This window comes from Ambystoma mexicanum, chromosome 6p, assembly GCF_040938575.1.
Source record: "Ambystoma mexicanum isolate Mex_15411 chromosome 6p, UKY_AmexF1_1, whole genome shotgun sequence".
Taxonomy (NCBI): domain Eukaryota; kingdom Metazoa; phylum Chordata; class Amphibia; order Caudata; family Ambystomatidae; genus Ambystoma; species Ambystoma mexicanum.
The window spans coordinates 71,485,699-71,511,268 of record NC_090935.1 but is presented as its reverse complement, the minus strand read 5'-3'; the positions used below and the strand labels follow the sequence as shown (position 1 = coordinate 71,511,268).

The 25,570-nt window shown below is 46.0% G+C and overlaps 1 protein-coding gene across 1 annotated transcript in view; it reads right to left on the bottom strand.

The window, feature by feature from the left end:
• The window catches only part of LOC138510876 (long-chain-fatty-acid--CoA ligase ACSBG2-like), a 366,119-nt gene that overhangs the window by 65,321 nt on the left and 275,228 nt on the right, over nt 1-25,570 (bottom strand). Inside the window, exon 11 of the mRNA XM_069626532.1 lies at nt 2,578-2,717. Within this exon, the coding sequence (XP_069482633.1) occupies nt 2,578-2,717 (140 nt within the window). The remainder of the gene's footprint in view (nt 1-2,577; nt 2,718-25,570) is intronic.

The window sequence follows — 25,570 nt, the reverse complement described above, 5'->3', positions numbered from 1 at the left end:
AAGGAGGAGAGGGCAAGATATCCAAGGAGGAGGAGGAGGGTGCCAGAGAGGTGGCAGATGAAAGAGTCAAGGGAGCCAAAGAAGGGACAGCAGGAGAGGAAAGGATGTTGATAAGGCACAGAAGTGTCTATCAAAGAGGAGGAGGTTGGCCTGGGGGCCTTGGACCAGGAAGTGCCATTTAGGTAAACATTAATGATGATCTTAGAGGAATGGAAGGGGCCAAGTAGGGCCTCCCACTTGTTGCCAGCATTAATGGGAGAGGAAAAAAAAGGAGAGAGCACAGAGACCATATGTGGGGTCCATAGGTCTGGCGAAGGAACGACAAAGAGGATGTCAGTGAGGGTCTGTCTGGAGGAAGCGCTGGTGTAGGTATCAGCGATCGGGAGGCCTGGGTTGGAGACCAGGATAGTCTTTTTGAACTTCTTCCTACCAGGCTTAGTAAGAAGGACAGGATATTCAATAGAGAAGCAGTAAGAGAAGATAGGAGAAACAGAGAGCACAATAGAGGATGCAGGGGTGGGGAAGAAGGAGGAAGGTGGAGGGGGAGGTGACAAGGTAAGGGGGAGGGGAGATGCTAGGTGAGGGCACAAGAGGAGAGGTACAAGCAGACGAGACCCAGCGACACAAGAAAACCTAAGTAAAATAAGGCTAACTAGACGATGCACTCAAGGGACAAGAGGGGCAGTCAAGTAGAAGTGAAACATAAACCCTTAACTGAGTATGAATGAGGGAACCTGAAAGAAAATGACACAGCAATGGAACAACCAGGCAGAACAGGGGCTAGACCAGAATGATAAATCAAGGGAACTTAAGGAGAGTGTGAGCAAAAACAGAGAATTAGGCAGTACAAGTATACAGCAAAACGAAGGACTAGATAATGAGCAGTGATCAAGGAGATGATGAACCGTGATCAAAGGGAACAAGCGGAGAAGAGTGAAAAAAAATGGAGGTAGGAAGTACAGATAAGAGTAGATGAAGAAAACAAATACAGGAACAGTGAAATAAGCAAAAAAAGGGGCCCAAGCGGAAACACAGAGCAACACAGCGTAGCAAGAGGAACTGGGAGGGGAAAAAAGGGCAAGGGGGACCTGGAGGGGGCAAGGATGCACAGGGGGTGCATGGGTGCTGGTGAGCCGAAGATGGACGGCGCAAAGCACACACATTCAAGGATTGCGAAGGAGCAGCACGGGCGAAGGCTGCAAAGGCGCATGCATAGCCGAGGGTGGAAGGGGCACAGAGCACAAGCGAACAAGGATTGCAAGGAACCACGTGGGCTGGTACACGCAGATTCGAGCATAGCCAAGGATAGAAGGTGCTGGAAAACAAACATGATCAAGGATTGTGAGGGGCCACGCGGGCTGAGGACACGCAAGTGCGATCGTAGCCAAGGATGGAAGGTGAGGGGAAACAAACGCGATCAAAGATTACGAGGGGCCGCGCTAGCTGAGGGCGCACAGGCACAGGCGCAGGTGTATCAAGGAAGGCAGGGGCGCGGAAGCACACGCAATTAAGGATTGTGAGAAACAATGCATGCCGAGGAGACGCAGCGTGAATAGGTAAGGATGGAAACTGCGTGAATGCAATCAGGGATTGTGAGGGACCATGCAGGCTGATGGGCACGCAGCACAAGCAGGCAAGGATGAAAGCAGCACAGAGAGCACGCAATCTTGGAATGCGGGGGACCCACGCAGGGAGAGGACGCAGGTGGGGAGACAAAGAAGGAAGGGGCAAGAGGTGAACTCAAGGAGGAGCGGGAGGAAGGAATCAACAGGGAAGGGGGCTCACCCGGCCTAAGGGGCAGGTCGCAGGGGTAGGGGATGCAGTCAGTGGAGAGGCACAGTCAGAAGGGTTAAGAAGTGCAGAGCAAGCTTCTACATAGGAGAATTATGTCAAGAAAAGGCTTGGACATGATGTACCTTGGAAAAGGACACATGCAAAAGCACATGCAGACTGCCCTGTGGGGAACCCAGCAGATGATGTAGCGACGGTTGAGTCATTCACATGTCACCGGGGAGGTGAGTGACTCAGGTAATGGTCATCAGCCTTCAAAGGGGCTGACCTCAAGAGATACCTGAGATACCTGAGAATGCATTTGTATTTAGAAATTCATCAAGGGAAGGAATAAGCACTTACCTGATCCAGCCTAAGTGTGTGTGTGTGTGATTGTATTCAGAACCTTATAAGGGGCATAAATTAGCTGTTACCTGATCCATCTTGTGGGTAGTGGTTTGTATTCAGACTCTCGTCAAGGGCGGGAATACACTCTTACCTGAACAGGTCTGTGTTTATGGGTTTGTATTCAGAAACTGATCAAGGGCAGAAATAATTTCTTACCTAATCCAGCTTTTGGGTATGGGTTTATATTCTGAACCTCATCAAGGGCAGAAATTAGATCTTACCTGATCCAGCTTGGGGGTATGGGTTTGTATTCTGAACCTCATCAAGGCAGAAATTAGCTCTTACCTGATCCAGCTTGTGGGTATGGGTTTGTATTCAGAACCTCATCAAGGGCAGAATTTATCTCTTACCTGATCCAGCCTGTGGGTATGGGTTTGCATTCAGAGGTTATACTCTCACCTTTAATGTGAGCAGCATGGAAAGGAACTTCCTGTAGTCTCCCACCAGCATGGCATTACTGATAATCGGCAGCTCCTTCTTCACTGTATCCTCAATTAGGACTGGGGGGATATTCTCACCCCCTGAGGTTATGACTAGTTCTGCAGATAATAGAAGAGCACTTGAAGGGGCTGTGGTACATAAACATCTTATATTAGCAGAATATTTCAAGGCACAAACAGAAGGTAGGAATATTCTGAATTAATTTGGTGTTAACCACCTTTCAAGCATTATCATTCACATCTCAGAGGTAACCTCAGAATAACAACCATCAACATGTCCTCGAAAGCAACAACATATGTGTACAGTTCAATGAGAGCCAACCTTTATGAACAGCTGCACATTAAGAAATGTGGAATTCTAAGATATGACTGGATCTCAGTCAAATCAGCTACTCTGAATAAATGTCATCAATACCATCAATGTTTTATTAAAGGACTGGCTTGCCTGCATTATTCATGAATCCCACCCAATCAAATTGTGTACAGATGTTTGTAGTCTTAGCATACAGGTGTGAAATCCACTTACTCAATAAAGGTTATTCCATTAGACCCCAAAATAAAACCCATCTGCTCAGTGAGCTGTCCATTTACAAACACAATGAAAACGTCAAACTACTTGAATAAGCCCTGAATTTTTCACTACACAGATAATGACTGTTAGGGAGAATTCTCATCTATAGCTAATTTCCCTCACCTAGTGAGTCCCCCAGCAGCTTTGCTGGACTTCTGGAGTTTATTTGTTTTCCACTTGGTAAGAGTGATAGCTTTTCCCCCACTCTTACCTGTGTTTTGCTATGTGTTTCTATCTGTTTTTGTGATTGTGGACTCTGAAGCACACCACTTCAGTAGCCCCCTTCTTTGTGTGTGTTACCCAGCACCTTCAGTGCCATGGCACAGGGTTGTCTTTACGACTTCCCTCGACTCCATTTCTGAGGCGACTACTGTCCCCTAGAAAAGGGTAAAGTTACTATTAACTTTACTTAGTCAATCTACCACAGATCCAGTATAGCCCATCTTCCATAGAGTACTGGAAAGGGTTAACTCGTATCCCTTTTTATCTGTACCTCCAAGAGCATTGTTCGCTCTTTTAACATTTAGACTTGGCTGGTGGCAGTGGTATCTACCATAACTTTTCTACCGCGATTATATTAGCTAAACGTGGTACAGTTCTTGGCTATTATATTAGCCTCGAACATAAACCTGCTTGACCAAATCGTATTTCTTTTGGCTCTGGTTGGGTTTATTTGCCATTTCTTTTTGTTAAAGTCCTTCTTGTGTTTTACTTTACACAGCAAACTAGGTTCACCTTCTTTGTTCGCCGTCTTTTGGCAGGCTTTCTGTCCAGACGCCCTCCACCAGGCGCCTGGGTGTCTAGGTGGGCTGAATGTGAGGGAGGGGTGTAGTCACCCCCTGCACAGGGTATCCTAGGAAACCCAAGTCGCACTTTGTCATGATTGGTCAGGGTATTTGTCCGGGCTGGACAACCCCCCTGCTGGGTGATTGACAGCCAGGCTGTGTGAATGGGGGTTTTTCGCATAAAAGGCAGGTCTCTTGGGCTAGAAGTCAGAGAGTCACCACTGGAACTACAAGGAACCGCAGCAGAGAGAAAGACAGCTGCTGCAACTACCTCGTCCCGGCGAAGCCCTGCTACAGTCCCAAGCTATCTTCCCATCAATGACTCAGAGAATATCCAGTCCGGAGTCTTCTTCCCTTGAGCTTGGTGGGGATAACCAGCTCATCTTCTACAGCCAGAGGATCCTCTTCCTTGGTCGAAATCACTGCATGTTGCTGTAGTGGTCCGGATAGCCACCTGAAGAGCCTCTCCTGTTTTTAAGGAGCGCACCTTGTATTCCTTGTCGCTGCTGCCGGCTTCATCCCTGTGTGCTGCAGACCCTCTTCAGACGTCCTCCTTCACAACAAAGCTCCAGGAATCGTGGGTCTGTGGGAAACCAACAGGAATAACTGCCTGGGCACCAGCTGCACCACTGGAATAAGGTACTGTGTTCTGTTGAGGAAACTGGGTGAATCCCTTTTTTCTTCATTTCCAAGGCTTGCCCTTGTCTTCCCTCCTTCTTATAACTTTTGCTTCCGAATATTGACAATATCAAAGTACTTCTGGCTATGTTGAATCGTGAACTGTCTGACTGTGTGATCTTCGGCAACTGGCACCGATGTCTTTCGACCCTGGCTCCAGCCCTTTGACTTTCGAACTCCTGTCTCTGAGTGTTTCTTGATTCTGCCTGCCTAACCAAAATATTGTCTGTGATTTTTTCCCTTCAACTCCCTCTGGGTACCTCAAGTGCTAAGTGTGTTTTTGCCCTGGTAGCATTTCATGTCACAGATACGTGCATTTGTTTAGTAGACCGAACTGTCAAAAAGTGATCGAAATCGTATTCGCGGTAACGTGTTTTTTGCCTAACACCGGTTCATTCCAACACAGGGTACTTACATTGAGACTTACTGTACAAAGTGAATTGGTTAGTTATATTAACGTGTGGTTTTTATTGAAGTTTCATAGAAGTGTTGTGTTTATAACAAATGGTTTAAAAATAAATGTACTTATATTTTTATACCTGAAACCTTGAGTCAGTGTTTGCTTGAGTCACAGTAATTGTGGTCCCTTTGTGTAATCTCTGCTACTGCTCATATACTCTTGAGATAAGCCTGGCTGCTCCGCCACTGCTACCACTCTGACATAGTAGTAAGGATTGTACCAAAGGTAAAACTTGTATTGCCACCTGTAGTCTTAATCGTGTGTAGTGGTCCCTAAGGGCACTGCACGGGATTCTGCCTAACAGTGACAATGTTCTTAAAGCAGGGAATCAGCAAAACACCAAGTAAATTGGAGACTCTCATGACTCAATGAAAAATATACCTATCCGAAGTTAGTGATATAGTATCATTCATATATACATGCCTAGACAGGGTCATTGGGCAGAAGATCACCAGAAGGGGGAAGAGGGGGTTAGATAATATCAAGAGATGATAAACAAGATACAGGGGGGAGTGATCTCCTGGGAGATATGTATAGGGTTATCCTACCTTCCCCAGCTCATGGCAGACAGATGGAAGAGTTAAAGACTGATCTTAAGGGGGCAAGGCGGGAACTTGGAAGACCGAACAGAGTAGTAGAACAATAGAAGAGTCAGGAAAAGATCAGTGAGGAAATTAAAAGTTTAGATGCATGGAAGGTGAGAAAGGGACGAGCCTTTGCGGATAATATGAAGATGGAAACGGGCAGGAGCGAGAGGTAAGAGAAATATTATGAGCAAAAGAAAGAGTTCAGTCAAAGTGTAGACCAGGATTATGAGCTGTGGTTGGAAAAGATATGAACCGGAGTGGGAGATGAGGAGGAAGAGTATTTACAGGGAAGCACAGGACCTCGTCTTCCCTGCATTAAGGGTGAGAAAATGAGAAGACATCCAGTATTTGATAGGGATGAGACAAGCAGTGAGTGTGGTGAATATCCTGGGAGAAAGAAGAGAAAGATAGAAATAGCTGAGTGTCATTCACATAGAAATTATGTGATATACCAAAGGAGGAGATGATAGCAGCAAGCTGTGATGTGTATAAAGAGTAGAGAAAGGGGCCTAGAACTGACCCTTGAGGAACCCCGCGTTAAAGCCAGAAAGACGTAAAGCTGTTGCCCGCCCAAGAGACAGAGAAAGTTTGGTTAGTCAAATAAGAATTAAACCAAGATAGAACAAATGAGAGCCTATGTGTGTTTAATGTGTAGCAAAAGTCTCAAATCCCCATTGAAGCCACGGTCTAGTGGGAAGCTAAATGAATGGAGAGGAATATAAAACAGGAACCAATTAAATGCATTCCCATCCATGTAGTATCTGGCAAGTGCGAGGTAAGTGCAGACATAAGTGCTGTTAGGCGGACTGTAGGGATACAGAAAACAGTCCCGGGGGATGCCAGGGAGGCAGTGCAGGTGTGCAACTGACGGGGCCTCGGCCTCAGATCAGAAAGGGTCACCAGGTAACCAGTTCAGTTTCAGCCAGGAATTCAGCAGGGGAGAGAGGGAGAGAAGCAGAGGCAAAGAGGAAGGTTTTGAGGTGCTTCCGGAACCAGAGATGGTTCTCCTCACGTTTCAGGAAGGCAGAAAGGCTGTTCCAGAGGGAGGCCCCTGCTGAAGAGATAGCTCTACCACAAACTCGTTACTTGGAGAAACAACTGACCCTGGGTGAGTTGGAGGTAGATGAGCAAAGAGCTCGAGAAGGAAGATATTTGGGAAGAGAGAGTTGAAGGTATTGCGGCCGCAGGCCCCAGAAGGCCTTGTGGACAATGTAGAGGGTTTTGAACTTAATCCTCGCAGCCAGTGGGAGCCAGTGCAGAGATTTCAGTCCTGGAGAGATACGATCCCTGGGCTTGAGGCCAAGGATAAGTCTTGCAGTCCTGTTCTGGATGAGTTGAAGAGGGCGGAGAGTAAAGGCAGGCAGATTGTTACAATAGTCCAGCCTAGAGAGAACCAGGGCTCTGGAGACAGTGAGCTTCTGGGGGAAGGAGAGGAAAGGAAGAATACCTCTGAGGAGGTGCAACTGGTAGTGTGACTTCTTAGAGACATCAGAGATGTGAGGGGAGAAGGAGAGTGTGGAATCGAAGATGACCCCAAGGTTTTTAGCCTTGCAGGTGGGAGCAGAAAGATGGCCAAGAGAGGCCGGCCAGAGAGCTGCAGGGAAGGAGGGAGTGGGTGTGCCGATGAGTAGAATCTCAGTCTTACTGGCATTAAGGCATAGGTCATTGGCAGCACACCACTCCTGGATAGCAGACAGACAGTCAGAGATAAGGGAAGGAGAGGAGGAGGCCGAAGGTAGCCTGAAAATGAGCTGGGTATCATCTGCATAGCACTGAAAATTGGGGCAGAGAGCAGCGATGCGGTGGGAAGGAGTGCCAAGTATTGTTTGAACAGCCAGGGAGAGAGGTCAGATCCCTGTGGGACACCACAGGTAGATAAAAAGATATCGGAGAGGAAGGACCCAAGTTGGACCTTAGAGGGTCGGTCAGAGAGGAAAGAAGTCAGCCACGCCAGAGCCTGACCAGTGATGCCCAGGTTATCACAGAGACGGTTGAGCAGGATGGCATGGTTGACAGTGTCAAAGGCAGAAGAGAAATCAAGCTAGATGAGGACACAAGGGGTGTTAGAGTCATGATTGGAGAGCAGGTCTTTACGGATGTTCAGGAGAGCAGTTTCTGTGCTTCTGGCAGCTCTGAAGCCAGACTGATGGTCATGAAGACAATCAACAGATTTGTTGTGGAGATTAAGCTGCGAGATGGCCAGTTTCTCCAGGAGCTTGCCCAGGAAGGGAGTAATGGAGATTGGGTGATAGTTAGCCGGGCAGGAGGGGTTGGCAGAGGGTTTCTTAAGAAGAGGGTACACAAGGGAGTGCTTCAGGGGGGATGGGAAGACTCCGGTGGTGAAGGAGTGATTGCAAAAATCAGCCAGGGCAGGAGCCAGGGAGTCGATGTGGTCCTTGATAGTTTTGGAGGAACAGGGGTGAACCTGTTTCGATGAGACTTTCATAGATCGGACTTGTCTAGAACCCTCATCTGTGGAGAAAAGGGGAAAGGAAGAGAAGGAGGGAGGGAATGGCTGCAGAAGGGTCAGAGGAAGAGCAGGTAGTAGGGGAAAGGAGGAAATAGGCGGAGAGTGAGGACAGAATGCCCTGTGTTTTAGCAACGATATGCGAGGCCAGTGCTGTGCAAAGGGCCTGGGAAGGGACAGGGGAGGTAGAGACTGTGGCAGGATTGGCCAGTTCCTTGCAGATTTTAAATAGTTCAGCCGAGTTGTTAGACGCCGCAGAGATGCGGGCTTGGATATGAGCTCTCTTCTTGGTTAGGACAGAGAGCCGCTATTGCCTTTTCAGCAGGCGGCAGGCCAGTTTGTCAGAGATTGTACATGAACCACGCCATTTCCTCTCTGCCACCCTACACTTATGTTTTAGGGTGACAAGGTCTGCGTCGTACCAGGAGTTGCACTTGGCTTTGGGCTTCAGACGGATTCTCATGACAGAGGCAAGGATATCAAGAGTATCAGAGATATCATGACATATGACTGGGCTCTACAAGGAGTTATATGATCAGGAGGCTTTATGTAATCAAATTGTGGGTTCAGTAACATTGGGCACCAATACTGGTCCCTGTGATGGGCAACGGATCAATAGAAGACTCAAAGCCATCTACAAGTCGAGAGAAAATAGCCATTTAATATCAGCCTGTATTTCCATGTGTATAAGGAAGGGACTCCAGTGGTTGATGCAGATATGTACAGTTTATAAAAAATGAACAGGAGTGAATAAGAAGAGAATCCCCAATGTCACTACATTCAGGAAAAGGAGATTTGACAATTTGGGTGACAAAAGTGCATATAAGGGGTGGGGAGTCGGGGATAGAGAAAAATCAAAAGGGGATGGGGGCTTGCAGAAGCCAATTTCCATGAATATTTTAGTTGAAAACTATTTTGTTAAAAAAACAATCGAAAAAATTATTTCGATGAAATGACATAGAACCCTTACTCCCAGGCACAATAGAAGAAAATATGGTGAATGTGACCTGAAAACGTGGGGGTTGTCAATCGCACTGAGTGAGGATATGTAGCTCACACGTTAACTGCTCACCCTACAGGTTAATACTCACCTCAGACATGGGTGGGGGGCAGTCTACACTTAGTAATATCTAATCGAGAAGCAGGACAATTCAGCCCTCATCTTTTCAAGGTGAATGTAATGTAACAGAATTTATAAAACGCAACAAAAACCTGAAGGCATCAAGGCGCTGGGGAGAAAGAAGTCACCAGAAAGGAGAGGAGGGCAACACATGTTAAAACAGAAAAGTTTACGAAAAATAGATACAACGTGAATGCTCCTGATATGAAAAGGGAGAGCGTTCCACAAAGACGGGCCAGTACAGAAAAAGATTTGCCACCCGCACGAGCGCGTTGAAAGCGGGGGACAGCCAGCAGAAACTGGCTCGACGAGCAGAGGAGTCTCTTAGGCTGATAAAGGGAAATCTTTGCCTGCAAAAACACAGCACCAGCAGAGTGAATAGGATGATGAACCATGCATAAGACCTTGAATTTAACCCAGGTTCTTACAGGCAACCAGTGGAGACGCTGGAGGTGGTTGTGAGAATGAGATGGTCTAAGGGTGCGAAGAGCAAGCATGGCTGCCGCGTTCTGGAGGATCTGGAGGCGTTGGAGTAATGCCTCTTGCTGGCCAAGGTAAATGCCATTGCAATAATAAATGGCACCCATAATGGAGTCAGTGACAAATTTGCTCCTAGCCTCATTAGGTAGAAACAGAAGCAACTTCTTCAAAACCGTCAATTTAGCAAAGCCACTCTGGCAAACCACTGAGATTTGAACTTCTCGGGAGCCAAAAGTCATAACCTTAATACCAAGGCTCTTCACTACAGTGGAGGGTTTTGGTCAGGGTCCCAGGCAAGCAGGCCAATAATCAGGGGTCCAACTATTGGGAGCCTGGCCAATCACCAATACCTTGGTCTTCTCCCCATTTAACTTGAGTCAGTTTTCGGTCATCCACTGACACACAGCTGAGAGGCAGTCTCTCAGGAGATCAGAAGGGCTTTCCTTAGGGGCATTAAGACAAAAGATCATCTGAATGTTGTGAAAGGGTGCAGAGACACCACCTGAGTTGAGTACCATGTTAATTAGCTTTTACTTTGATTCTCTTTCAGTACGCCTGAAAGTGTAATGCTGTGCAGATGAAGAGAAGTGCTGTGCTGCATTGAGCTGCGTGGAAGTTGTGAATCGGTCACCGTAGAGAGTACCAGAACATTGTGGTGCACATCAACTACGAGTGTGGACTGCTTTGTTTGTTTGTAGTATAGTGAAGCTTGGTATTGTGGGCGATGGTTTGTGGAATCTGGAATTGTGTGCAATATGTTTAGGGAAGCCTAGGATTTAACTGCTGCATGAGTTGTATATGAGTTGTTGAACATGGAAAAAAATGACCTGGTCTCAGTAATGTTCTTTCTGATAGATGTTCCTCCCATGAATTCTGCATCAGCAACACTCAATTTCCAGGATCAGCTGCCCCAGGGACCCCTCCCACCACCATGTGGCACATCCAGCACCACCTCTGCTTTGATCAGCACCTGTACATGCCCGCTCTAGACGTAACATCAGGGCTAGTACACATCGAGCTGCCGTGACCAATGACCCCCATCATGTGGAGTAGGATAAAAAAATATCTGATGAGAGAAGAAGGATTAGTGAACAATGACATTTTCTGGCCAACAGACACAGTAGTAAATGCGGATGAGAGATTCAGGTGGCAATGGGTATGAGAGGTGCAGGATGGCAATGGATGAGAGACAGAGGAGGTGATTGGGATGGAGGATGAAGTAGGTTATAGGAATGAGTGAAAGGGGAGGAGATGGGAATAGGAAATGCTGAAGGTAATGTGATTATAGTGAAGGTGGTGTTGGGGATGAGAGACACATAAAGTAATGAGGATAAAAGATGCAGGCGGTGAGAGGGATAAGAGATGAAAGAGGTCACGACAATGGGATACAAAGTAGTAGATGTGTATTAGATTGAACCAGGTGATCTGGAACATACACATCCAAAAGGATAGGGATGAGAGATGCAGGAATTGGTGGGGATAGAGATATAGAAGGTGATGCAGATGTTAGATGTTGGAGGGGATCAGAGACATGTGGTGCATGCAGTGAGGAACCCTGGAGATGATGGTATTACCCAAATTGATCTTTTACAATTGACCGTTTGTCTTAATTGACTTAATAATCATGGTCCTAATTAACCTTATGCACAACTGACCTTTACATTTATTTTAGTTTTTTTTTATATATATGTGTGGGATAGTAAATAATAGGGGATTGGGTGGGGGATTGCAGGTTTTTGGGATTGGGTGGTGGGTTGCAGGGGGCTTCCCCATTCATATATATCCTAATTGACCTTTTAAATGTGGTCAATTCTCCTGCAAGCAATTCTCCGAGATGATGAGGCTGAGGATGCTAGCAGAGATAGGTATGAGAGACGCAAGACTAGTTGGAGACGAGTGACATACGTGGTGATCGAGATGTGGAAACAGGAGGAGATACTGGTGAGGGCACATGTTTTAATGAAAATGAGAAACAAATTAGGTAATGGGCACGAGAGACACACGCGATGAAGTGGATGAGGACACTAGGTGACATGGATGAGAGACGCAGGACTAGATGGGGCGAGCGAGCAATGAGCAATAGAAGAGGTGATGAGGATATGGACGCAGGAGGTGATTGGGATGGGAGACACACAGTTGATGGAGACGAGAGACATAGGAGAGGATTTGCATAAGGACACCATAGTCAATAGAAATTAAAGAAACAGGATGTGATGATGATGAGAGGTGGTTGAGATGAAGGGCATGAGATAACAAGGGGGAGAGGCAAGCAATTCAGGTAGTTATAGGATTAAAGTTGCAGGAGAAAATGGCATGATAGATGTAGCATATGATGGGGCTAGGAGAAACTGGAGTTAATAGCAATGAGAGAGGTTCAAGTGGCGATAAAGATAAGAGATGCAGGTAGTAATGGGGACAGGAAACACAGGGGGTAACCAGGATGTGATACTCAGGAAATGACGTGGATGGTTAACACATAAAGTAATGTCAAAGGGAGAACAGCAGGTCACTGGAATGCGAGAGGCAAGATGTCATAGGATAAGAGAGACATGATGTGATGTGTATGAGAAACACATGAGGTTAATGGGGATGATAGACACTAGATGTGATGAGGACAAGTGAAAACATATGTCTTCAGAATAAGAGATCTATTAGATTATAGGGATGAGAGATGTAGGTGGTGATGAGGATGAAATATGCAGCAGGTGATCGAATGAGATGTGCAGTATGTTAACAGAATGAGTGAAACAAGAAGAGATGGGGATAAGAGATGATGGAGATACTATTGATGAGAGATGAAGAAGGTGTTGGGAATAAGACATACATAAGGGGATGGGGATAAGAGACCTAGAAATTGATGCACATGTGAGATGTAAGGGGTAGACTGGATGGGAGACAGAAGCTGTTACTGGGTGAAAGAACTTGGGAATAATGGGGTTAGATCAAATGGAATTGAGAGACAGAGAAGGTGATAGAAATTAGAAATTATAGATGAACTAGGTAATAGGGATGAGGAGCTAGAAGTGATAAAAATTAGTGATATATGAGGTGATGCCTATGCGATAAATAGGAGCTGGGGGGCGTGAGAGACAAAGTAGATGATGGGATGTTCAATTAAACAATGTGTTTGTATCATGTGTGATTGAGCCTGGTCAAAGAAGCTTGCACAGAACACATTTCTCCTGTGTCCAACCGCTCAGTGCACAAGTAGGTAGTGTGTTGTGTCATGCAGCCTATCGACTTGCCTCTAATACCCACCCCCTGTGATCACCACTTCCCTTATATTTTCCAGCTCTTTTCCTACTCATAACTGCACAATATTTGGAGATCACCCAAAAAGGTATTAACCATTTCCTTTTTCTCTACCAACCTCTCCAACTGCACACTTACCACACACATCGAGGTGACCACCGAAACACTTGTTAAAATACCCAAACCTCACATCACTCTTACTGCGTTCTGCTTTAATTAGAACCTCATGATGCAGGGAGGATGAGGGTTCTAGAGTGGAACGATGAGGGAGAAGTTACAAAGTCATGAGAGGAAGATTGTTGGCTGTATGCTGTAACCACTATCCATAAACCCTGTGAAATAAACATACCTGAGAAATAATCTACAGCTGTGCACCCATCATTTACATGGAGAGTATTATGGAACTACAATAAATGGTGATGAGCTTCACCTTTTTGGCAGCCACATCATCCTGGACGTCTTATCAGCTCTTTAATAAGCCCCACAGACAGACTTCAGCATGCTGTCATTGAATGCCAGCGCAAAAGCTCTTCGCTTTGCGAAGGAATAAGAAATTAAGAGCAAACCCGAAATTTTTATGAGCCTCTGAACTGTTTCTCCTTGCCCTCGCATTCTTTACATTTGGATTAGCAGCTTGAGCACTATGCGCTTTTGAAAACCGCAATCACATAGGAGTTAGAGTAATGGACCCTACATCATAGAAAAGCGTAATACTGTGATTGGTTGCCAAGCAGCAATCCAATGCCTGCCAACAGTGCTCACAATCTGCTGCACTGTGCAATTGCGTGTCGGAACACTGAAACCAACGCAGCTTGACGACTACATTATTCAATTGAAAAAGAAATATATATAAAAGCAGAAGAAAAGAACAAACTGTACATTTTTACAATACAGTACAGTTTTAATGCACTGTGAAGTGATGACACGTAGTTACAACCTTTAATGAGCGGGCCAATCCATGCACAACACAACACCGCTGCGAGGCTCACCCTCCAGCAACCGTCACCGCTGTCTCACGAGCCAGCATGGAACACCTGGACGGGGCTCGTGAGACAGCAGCACATTATGACAGAGCACACATTGAAGACACATAGAAATCATTACATATCTTCCCCCCTTAAAACTGAAAGGAAAAACAAAACCAAAAACAAATAAAGAGATAACTTAGATAAGAGAACTAGCAGAACATTTGAAACAATATAACAATACAGGTAATGCAAACTACAACCTAGTGCATATAATCACGCAACCACCCAGGTCTGCGCGTGACCCTCTTCTGAGTACTACCAACACCCATACCAGATTCCACACACACCTCAGTCTCTTGCTCAGACTCCTGCTCAGACTCCTGTTCAATCTCCTTACCCTCAATCTGCACATCATCCAAACCCACAAAGCCATCACCTCCTCTGACCTCCACATCCTCAGCCTCAGCCAATCTGCCTTCTCCACCCTCGAGAATGACTACTCCTCCCCTCACAACAGTAATGTTTTAGGGCCAATAAACCTACCTTCAACACATGTGTGAGTAAATCTCGGATTCTTAATGAATACCGATTCTCCGACTTTCCAATCACAAACTTTGACACAATCCCTTCTGTCAAACTGCTCCTTGTTCGTCCTTTGACCCAGCCTGACAAATTTAATTATCTCCTTCCTGTCCACCACAACTGACCCAGCCAGTCCTAGCCAACCTGGACAAAGCTTGGTCCCCGGTTCCCTACCTTTAAGTGACACGAAAGGAGAAACCCTAGTGACCGAATGAGGTGTAGTCAAATACCTCCACATAATGTGATCCAATACTTCTCTCCACAGCTGTCTTTTGCCACAGCCAATTGTATTCCTCCCTTTAAATATCCATCAGCCCTTTCCACAAGCCTATTGGCCCTCGGATGAAACAAGGCTGTCCGCGTATGGAGAATGCTGTAACTTTCTAAAAATGTCATCATGAATACCGACACAAGCTGGATGCCATTATCAGACACTAACTCAGATGGACACCCCTCATAAGGAAAATTTACTCCAAAAACAAAACCAACTCATTAGCTGTGACTTCTCTAACCACTTCCCATTCAACCCACTTGGATTGAAAGTCTACCAGAACAAATAAATACTTAAACCCATCACTTAGGCTTGCAATGGGTCACAAAATGTCTACTGCTAATTTCCACCACAGTTGATCAGGCACAGTATTGGGAATCAAAGGAGTCTCCCGCACCACCTTATTTTTGTCACTCATCTGGCACCACATGTAGGAAAGGTGGAGGAGGGGCCATGCTTGCTGCTGCCACGGTGAAAGATGCTGCCTATATCTGAATGTACAACCTCAGTATTCGGCCGGGTGATGATTTTTGCTTTTACAGTGTCTTGCACTATCCCCTGACCGTACAGTTCCTGCACCATAGATGCCCCTAAATTATAGAGCTTCCTCAAAGTCCTCCCATGAGCCTCCTAAAAGTCCTCAGAGTCTCGCTACAGGCACTTTACACTGCTCAAGTACTATGAGCTGCACCCTCTCATTCCAGTACTGATATGCTTCAAGAGTCAGTAGAACACAAGAGTGTCCTGTACCTACTGTGCCTGTTGCTTTGTTGCTGTAAGTGTATCCACTCCGAACTTATGCAAGTTTTTAGGCCCCCTGTGCATCACCTGTTTTTTCTTTCCAGAGCCGGCGTTGAAGCGTTGGGGCATTGCCAAGACAATGCAGCGTATGCTCAGATTGCTCCGCCCCTTGGCAAGCACGAGCATGAGCGCACAGCACGCTAAGCCCAAAATAATTACAGGGTCCACCCTGTTCGCCGCTCCTCGGTGTGAGGCCCCGGGCCCCTCTCACCTGTGTGCGAAATGCTGCAGCGCCGTTGGGAAAGAATTCAAGACTTGAGGTAGAGGCGATCAGAGGCACCGCCCATTCGACACACTACCTCTCACTACAGTGCCCTACGGCAGGCCCTCTTTGGTCATCCTCGTCGCCAAAATGAAGTGACGACACAGAGGCCGGTAAATGAGTTACAGCCTTTAATGAGCATGCCCACCTAGCGCACAGCACAACACTACCGCTAGGCTCACCCTCCAGTAACCGTCCCCGTTGTCTCACGAGCCAGCATGGAACACCTGGAGCAGGGTCCGTGAGACAGCAGCACATTATGACAGAGCACACATTGAAGACACATAGAAATCATTACACACTGTTGCCACACAGCAACAAAAATCTTTTTTTTGTTGCAATAACGAGGAAAGAGGAACATACAATGAATGTCAATACAACATTTAGAACCACCACCCAAATTCCTACAAAATCCAGGTTGCCCTCCCATGCCTTGGCAAAGATGCAAGGCTAAATGTGTCATTTATCTTGAAACCACAGATGGCAACAGATTGTCAGCAAGCAGCAAGAAAGCAATATTTATGCACAATTTGGGGTCATACGTGCAGGAAGTATGCAGCAATTTCGCCACTAGTTGTGCAAGCATAAGAAGGAGATGGGCTAAATGTGTATGAAAAAGTAGTAGCCAGAATGGAAAAGTAAAAGGAAAGATAGTGTGATACTAGAAAGGCACACCTTCTATACGAGAGACACATTGCCAGGAGAAAACATAGATGAATTTCTGGCAGCCTTGAGAGCTATTGCAACATGTTGCATCCTTATGATATTCCTTTTAAGAATACCATGGGAAAAGGAAATGAGTTTGAGATTGAAAATCAAAACAAATTTTGCCAATAGGGACTTTAAGTCCCATAATTTCTGAAGTACTGGGACGAAGAAGAGGGCAAAAGAGGAACAAAATTGCAGGAGGGGTCAGCTTGTTAGTGGAAAAGGCCCACACCAGATGGAGATTGGGAGGCTTAAAAGGCCTCCTCATGTGCAGGTCATTAGGAAGCAGGGGAAGCAGAGTAAGAACAGAGTAAGCAGAGCGAGCAGGAAGAGCAGTGTGGTCCGTGTATGCATCTGACGCAGAAACTGGAGGAGGGAGAAGATGCCGGGACCACTGTTCACCAGTTAATTGTGAACCCCAAGCACTCCAAACACACGAGCAGCTCAAGGCAGGCGTTTACCAAGTAACAAAGACTCATGTTCAAGTGGTGGTGATACTAAAAGTGATTTTGAATATCAGAAAGCAGCAAAAGCAATACTGGTTAAAGCCAAATGATAGTGATTTTAAGCATGTGCGTTTGTTGAGATCCCAGCAGACCAAGGGGTAAAGATTATTAAAAGCTAATGCATACAACCATTGCCCAAGCCAAGAGAAATCAAAAGCAAGGCAATTCAAATCCAACAGATATTGCCAAAGGCAAAGGGAAACTATTGAAAGGCCCAAAGGTTGTGAAACGTGTTGCCCACATTTTGAGAAGCATATAACGAAAGCTGGTATAAACCCACATTGCCAAAGCCAAGGAAGAAGCAGAATACAACCTTATCCTTGTCAGTAATGGGTTAATTATGCAGTGGGAAAACAAGGCTGGCAAGAAGGGTGCCCTTCTGGAAAAGGTTATTCAGAAGAAGAGGAGCATACTTTGCAGTAGAGTGTAAAAGAGCACCATTATGAATCTTGTTTTCCCTGACAAATTACTAAACGTTTTATGCTACAAAATAATGAACATTATGAAGTTGTTGTGAAGCTGTCTTGCGTTGATCGTAAAGAAAGAAACTCTGGCTGTTTGTAAACCAATGTTCGAGCAGGGGAATGTACCTGAGTGGCAAACCTGAAGAAGTAGGCCTGGCATGGGAGTAAAACAGGTGGAAGTTGATTAAGTGCTATAAAGTGGTACTGACAAGGACAATGTATGCTGCTTGTGGTGCTGAAGAAAGAACTGTATAAAAACCTTTGCAGAGGAGTTACATTTTCCTAGAAGTACTCAACTGTGGCAAACAAGCTGACATAGACAATCTATGTTGCTGAAGAAAGAACTGTATACATCTACTGTAGACGAGATATGCTTCTTCAAGAATAATTAGTTGTGGAAAAACACCTTGACAAAGACAATTGTTGTTGCTATTGGCAAACTAAGAAAATATTCCTCATGTGAAGAAGATAATTATAAATCTTACTCTTACTCAAGGAAGAGAAAACACCTTCCATTGTCTTTGCTGAATCACAGGAGTGTTGGAACTTTATATTGTCAAGTTGGAATTACAAAGAAATGTGTTGGAACTTTGCTATAAGTCAGGATGTCCTTGTTTCTTTTCGAACTGTGAAGCAGAATCCTGCTTGAATCTGGGGAAGGGGAATTCACCCAGATAATAAGGAGAGACTGCTGTCATATTAGGAATGTGATTGTCATATTTTTGTTTCCTTTGAACTGCCATGCATTATTTCATTGAGTTACTGTATGTATAAGTGTGAGGGACAGATCTCCTTTGTTAGAGTGTTTCCTTTAGTTTATTTTAGGCAGGGAAATCCTTGTCAGGGTACGGATAGTGAGGTGTTTAAACAATCTTTTAATTTAATAAAATGGCATCTACTGAGAAACCTTCACAAAGTCGTCTCCCTCACATGTCTGACCCCTCACACTAGTCTGGCTTATATGTATACCACGGATGCCTTCATGTCGCACCCTCTAGAAATCCATCCCTTCGAGGGTCTAAGGCCTGCCATCTACTGGAGCAAACCCCTCAGTGTAGTTTTTCAAATAATCCAGGGTAACTCATTTTATGGCCCTCAAGGGACTGAAGCCATGCCTCTAAATGCTCACCCCAGAAAACATGCAACCCACTAGGGGGGAAAAAGGCCAAGAGATTCTTGCAAGGATAACACGTTTCAATTATACAAAAAATAAGTATGTCAGCAAAGCACTCTGCTGTCCAAGAACGTTCTGCCCAAAAAGGGTACAGGCAGAAGCTTAAAACGGGGCCCAGCATCATTCATATACAGTAAAGACCTGCATGTCTGGTTGGTGCAACCCTATTCATGGTCGGCCTACTCCATAGGGGATGCCTGGCCATTGGCCCCAGCCCCGTCCGTCCAGCCGTCTTCCATCACGTGGGGTCAGCTGGGCTCATAGTCCCCAGGGAACCAAGGACGAAAAGATAATTAGTTACTGCAACTGTATCATTATGCAGGGCTTGTGGCATGATCATGGACTGGTACAGGAGGAGGCTTGAGGTCACTGTGACCCGCACACATTTCACTCACCCCAATTACGTCGTCTGTCTTTCAAGTAGTTATCTTTCACTCCACTCTTTCTTTCTCTGGACACATCTCTGACTTCTCAAAAAAGTCAAACTTCCTACTGCACCTCCTTAGAGGCACTCGTCCTTTCCTCTCCTTCGCCCAGAAGCTCACTGGCTCTCATGCTCTGGTTCTCTCTAGGTTGGATTACTGTAACAGCCTCTTTCTAAATATTCCTGCCTCCACTCTCTGCCCTTTACAACTAATCCAGAAGAGGACTGCAAGAGTTGTCCTTGGCCTTAAGCCCTGGGATCATATCTCTCCAGCTCTGAAATCCCTTCATTAGCTCTCCCAGTGGACGCAAGGATTACATTTAAAACCCTCTGCATTGACCACAAGTCTTTCTGGGGCCTGGGTCCAAAATACCTTCAACTATTCCTCCGTAAATACCTCCCCTCGAGCCCTTCACTCCTCTACTTCTAACTCCCTCAGGGTCAGTCGTTTTTCAAAGAATGAGCTAGGGGCAGATCTTTGTCTTCGGCTGGGGCCTCCCTTTGGAACAGCCTCCCGGCCTCCTTGAAACTTGAGGAGAACCATCTCCGGTTCCGGAAGCACCACAAGACCTTCCTCTTTGCTTCTGCCTTCGCCCCTCTTCTCCCCTCTTCTCCCCTGCTGATCTGTCCATCTCACAGTATCATGCTCCTGGCCACCCTTTGTCCTTCGGGCCCAGGTACCTACTCACCGTCCTGCACTGCCTCTGAGCCACCTCTTGCACTGGAATCTGTATCTGTACCCATAAAGTCCTCCTCTGTTATCTTGCACTTATCAGATATGCCCTTTCTGACAAATCACGCACTAGCCTTGGCCTGCATTTATTATTTATTTATTGCATTTATTTATGTTATTGCACTCATTATGTATTCTGTTCTCTCCTTTGTGCTGCACTTTCCACTTCCCGCCCTTACTCGCACTTTCCCGTTTCCCTGGGCCTAGTAAGATTGTTTGTTTATATTATCACTTGTTTCCCCTCCCTTTGCTTGTTCTATCTCTGAAAAATGTGTGTATGAGCGCGATATAAATAAAATATCATATCATATCAAGGCTTCCACCCTCGCTTTTGAACCATAATGCATCCCACCCTATACCTCGCATTACAAATCACATTTAAAGTAACAATAGGGTGACCATTCTCTTAGATCGTTTGTGGTTGGCTGGTTTATGGTTGGGGGCCTGGGGTCAGCTTGTATATCGGAATTCAGGGGTCTTGAGATTCGTACAGTTGCAGGGGCTATAACTCATAGTTGGCTGGGTGGGTGTCGGAGGCTTTTTCTTGATTGTTGTGATAACATGTGCAGCAAGGCACCTAGCACTGTCTCATGGCCTTGCAGGATACATTATTTCCCGGGATAAACATATTGGCATGAGTTTTCGAACAAAGGAGGGTTTTTGTGGAAATTAGCAGTGCAGGTCTCTCATCAACACTTGGGCCTATTCAAGTTTCTTCATCAGGATTACGACCTGTGTCTAACGCGCCGCCATGCAGGCCCTATACTTCTGCCATAGCTACAAAATGGCGTTTGCTTGTATGCACACACCAAGTCTAAACATCTAATATTCGCCTAATATTATGGCGGTGTGGGGCCACTTAATAAGCCTCCCTCCCCCCTGGCGCACCACAGGTCTCTTCATGGGACTTGCCTCCTGCTAAAGCGCCTACGGGGGCTGGATAGGTTCATTTCCTACCCAACATTCCCCCTTTTGTTAATTCTACTGTAACAAACTCCCCCATATGCATGCGTTCGTTATCCCTTCTCACTGCCTCCTCACATGGTGGACGTGTAATATGATATGATGTGGCATTTAAAATGAACCCGTACACAAGTGTTTATGGGCGTGAGACTTCCCTTTATTGGCACCCAGGCCCTACAAACTGACTGCAAACTTTCTCCCGAACGCGCATATTCTTCCGGTGTGCACATCATATAAATACATCCCCCGTCTCCTGCTAGATCAACCCATACTTGCTCATAATTCTCAGGGACATGGGGTGGAACAATAATGGTGTGATACAGACGGTCATCTTCGTCTCCATAAGGGATGGGGATCATGTGGGTGTTGGGGTGGTCAGTTTGTATTGCACTATTGATTGTATTGCAAGGAACTTTTGAAGCTCCAATTGGCACCATCATCATTGCGCTACTAGGCACTGCTTTGGCAAAACACAGGAGGCCCATTTGACAGGTGCAGAAGATGACCCAAGATAAATACGATGACAGGTACCAGCATCTTCACAATGGCTCCTAGCCAGGATGGAATGCAATGTCAAACCAATCACCCCTTGGATTCTAGCTTCTTTTTTCATGCAAACTCCCAGACCATGTACTGCTGCTATTATGTGGGACAATGATCCATTCTAAGCATCTTCGGAGGCATGAATGTGCAGCATGAATCCCAGATTTTTCGGCACATTCCTCCTTCCACTGCCATCGACATATCGGTTCTTCATCGTCATCAGCCTCAGGACACGCACCTCGACCTTTATGACGTTGAACCCGTGCTCTGTGTCATTCGCCAACTGGACCAGTTCCCAGTGTACTATTTGCAGCCATTTTGCATTAGCTGCTGCCTGTACACCGAGGAGCAAGATCGAGGCAAAGAAAATCTCTGCTGAGCTGAACAATCTGTATTCTTCAGCGATTTCCCCCAAGCAATGCAGCTGAGTGTTTTGTTAGATAGTTTGATGATCTCTTCTTCCTTCACAGTTTCTCATTGTAGCTTTTCCTGGGGAGGGTGCAAATGTCTGGTGGCAGCACTGGGTTCTGTTACGCGAACACAGCAGAAACGATTGGGTCTGTGTCAGGTATTGGCCCCCCTTTCAAATGTTGTTCTGGGATTGCTAATAACACTATGTGCAGCATGGCCAACGTACAATAGCCTCTCCTTCATGGTGGGAGGTGCAAGTACCCTTGTTGGCCACAGACTCAGAAGTAATCCATTACAGCTGCCGTGCCCCTCTTCAGGTCTGGAATCAGGAGGGCCTTGTTGCATTTCCCATTCGAACCGATAAAGATAGTTCCTTCACTGTGGAAGCAAAGTTCATATGTTTCTTTTCGGTGCACCTTCACTGTTTTTTCTATTGCCACAATCCGCCCCTACCTTAGTGAAGACAACTGGTCAACAATAGCCAGAACCACCATCCTATCAAGGCTGGATTACGGCAATGCCCTCATGCTGGGAGAAAATAAGGGTCATATCACCAAATGCAAACTATCCAAAATAATGCAGTAAGGATTATAACAAAGAAGTCCAAAAAGGAACACATAAGCGAGGATAGAATGAATCTACACTGGTTAGCCATTGAGGAAAGAATTGCTTTTAAGGCTATGACACCGACACACAGATGCATCCACAGGACTGCCCTGTCCTACCGGAAAAATAAATAAATAAAATATCCTAATAATGCTTCTGCCAGACAAGTAAGTATGGTTTCTTGCCATTTGCTGTTTGTATATTTGAGTCCATCAATGACCAAGTATCGCTGTTGGAGGCATTTAATGTCTCTTGGGTTGTTGTTACATTGCAGAGGGTCTGGATCGACAGCTCTATTCGTACTGTGTGTGCCTGGAAGGTGCCTTTAACCCAACATAGTGCAAGATGTACCAGGTACTGTGCCTCTATAATTTCCACTTCCTGTGGTACTAATACCTTGGGTGCCCCTGACACATGTGAACACACATAGCAGCTGCCATTTGCTGTTTGTATCCCTACCACACTCATGTCTGTGTACCAGCTATTTAACATTTCCGGATGTCGTACAACCTCAATGGCATCAAGGCCAAGTCCGTGGTAGGTGTCATATTTCACCCTTCGTGCTCAGTGCTTTCACTACTAATATTATCGCAAATGCTTATGATTTTTAAAAATAAATGGAAAAAGATGCTCTGATACTGTACTCATTTTACTGGCCAACCAGGTCACCATATACCAACATGCTCTGTGTGCCACTAGTAAAAAAGAGCCAGAGCTGGAGGATCCAGCTTCCCTTATCTCGCACCATCACACTGGAATGCCCTACCTCCCACAATCCGAGGTGAGCCCTACCTCATTGCCTTCTGGGAAGCTATGAAAACCATCCTCTTCACATAAGGTCTCTCGCAGCACCATGTTTGCCAATAAACTGTCTGTAATGTAATAACCAAAGATGCATGAGCTGTAATGACTAATCTGTTTGTAGCAATCATAATGTGCCAACGACTGCTAACATTCCTGTACCCCCTGTAACTAAGTTCCTGCAAGTAACAGCGCCACAATGCCTCTGGGCTGTCTGCGCGCTATATACATATAAATAAATACATTTTCTTACGGATATAAACAGGTGTATTTGTTGATTTTCTTTATAGCTGTTCTTATGCTCGTTACTATTATTATACATATTTACAGTGTTGTTGGTGTTTGTATATTTGCCCCCCCTTTCATATGAGCTCCACATATAAAAGAAGCTCCCCAATAAATTCCTAGTGAAAACATCAAGATGGCAAACGGTACTGCACTAAAATGCAATCCACATGTTTATGAATAGGCACATCTAGGGACAGTCTAATAGCTAAATCTTTTTTATGTATATAGATGTATCCGATGATGCTGGTTCCATTGTTTTCTTTCTGAAAGGTAAAATAATGCACACAAAAAGGCAGCAAATGAAGAAAGAAAGGAGATAGTGTAGGGGTAGTAAGTCAAATCATTGTGAAAGTATTTAAAATTGCATTGTGAAACCTAGGCCTTTCTCCCCTTTTACAGGACTCTCAGACTTAGGTGTGTTTTCCTCTGTTATCGAAACTACATTGTGAAAGTAGTGCCATTCTGTGGTTCTGACTTCTTAGCAAAGCATTAATCTAGCAAACTTTCTACCATTGTCTGAGCGCCTGTCGTCTTGTCCAATTGTCTACTATTGTCTCGTCTCTCTCTGTCTAGCCTGCTTGTGCCCCTCCCTGCGCCCTTCCCAAGTGTTCTCCTTGCCTCTACACCTTCCCCCCTTCCTCTTCTCTCCTCTCCTGCCCCCACCTACTCTATGGTGCTCTCTGTCTCTCCTATCTTTTCCAACTGCTTCTCCATCGACTATCCTGTACTCCTCACTAAATCTGGTAGGAAGAATTTTAAAAAGGACATCCTGGTCTCCAACCCAGGCCTCCCTATCACTGACACCTATACCAGTGCCTCCTCTAGGCAACCCTCACCGGCATTCTCTGTCATTCCCTCGCCAGACGCATGGACTCTTTGTATGGTCTCTGCCCTTTCTCCTCTCTCTTCTTCTCCCATTAATGGTGACACGTGGTGGGAGGCCCTTGTGGCCTCCTTCGACTCCTCCAAGGTCATCATAAATGTCTACCTGAATAGTACCGTCTTGGTCCAAGGCCCTCAGGCCAATCTTCTCCTCTTTGATAGATGCTTTGCACGCCTCATCAACTTCCTTCCTTCTCCTGCAGTCCACCCCTCTCTTCCCTCTGCGGCTTCCTTGCCACCCCCTACTGTCTCCTCCCTGGCTACCTTTCCCTCTCCTCCTTCCACTTCTGCCCCCCCTCGGGCTACTTCTACACCTCCACAGTGCATACCTCTGACTTGTAACCCTACCCCAGATAGGTAGGGTTACAACCTTATCCATATTGCCACTCAACTCTCGCTCAGCTGTCAAACACTCCTCTGACATCTGCCGCCTCCTGCAAGAACTTGACCTCGATGTCCTCGGTCTCACCGAGACACAGTTTACGGCCAGCTCTGTCACAAGCCTTGACACTCTCCTCCCTGATGGCTACAAGATCCTCTCCGCGCCCAGGTCCAACCGTTCCGGAGGGGGTGTAGTCCTGATCTTCCCTGAGTGGATTCCTGCCTCTGTCATTCCTACCCAGGCCTACTCTTTTTTCGATTGCCTTGTCTGCAGGCTCTCTCTCTCCTAGCCATTGCCTTACTGTGGCTACCATCTATGAGCCACCTGGTCATATCTCCTCCTTCTTGAGGTGGTTGATCTCTCCTCTTCCCTCCTGGTCTCGACCACTCAACTCCTCCTTTCTGGAGACTTTAACATCCACCTGGATGCTTCCTGTCCTTCCGTGGGACATCTTCGCAACCTCTGTGACTCTCTCTCACTCTCTATTCTCCCCTCTGAACCGACTCACTCTGCAGGGCACACTCTGGATGTTCTGATCTCTTTAGACCTTCCCTTTTCTACCCCTCTCACCACTCCTCTCTCCTAGAGCGATCACTTTCTCCTTTCCTCCCAGCTCACCCTCTCCACCCCTCAGGCCAAGCCACCTCCAGCACTGCCACCCACCTTCTCGGTTATCCCACCCATGAAGCATGTGTCAGTCGAGGCTTTCGCTCCCACTTTCTCACCCACCTTGACTCCTTTGGCTGACTCACTCCCTGAAACAGCCCTTTCCATGCTCCACTC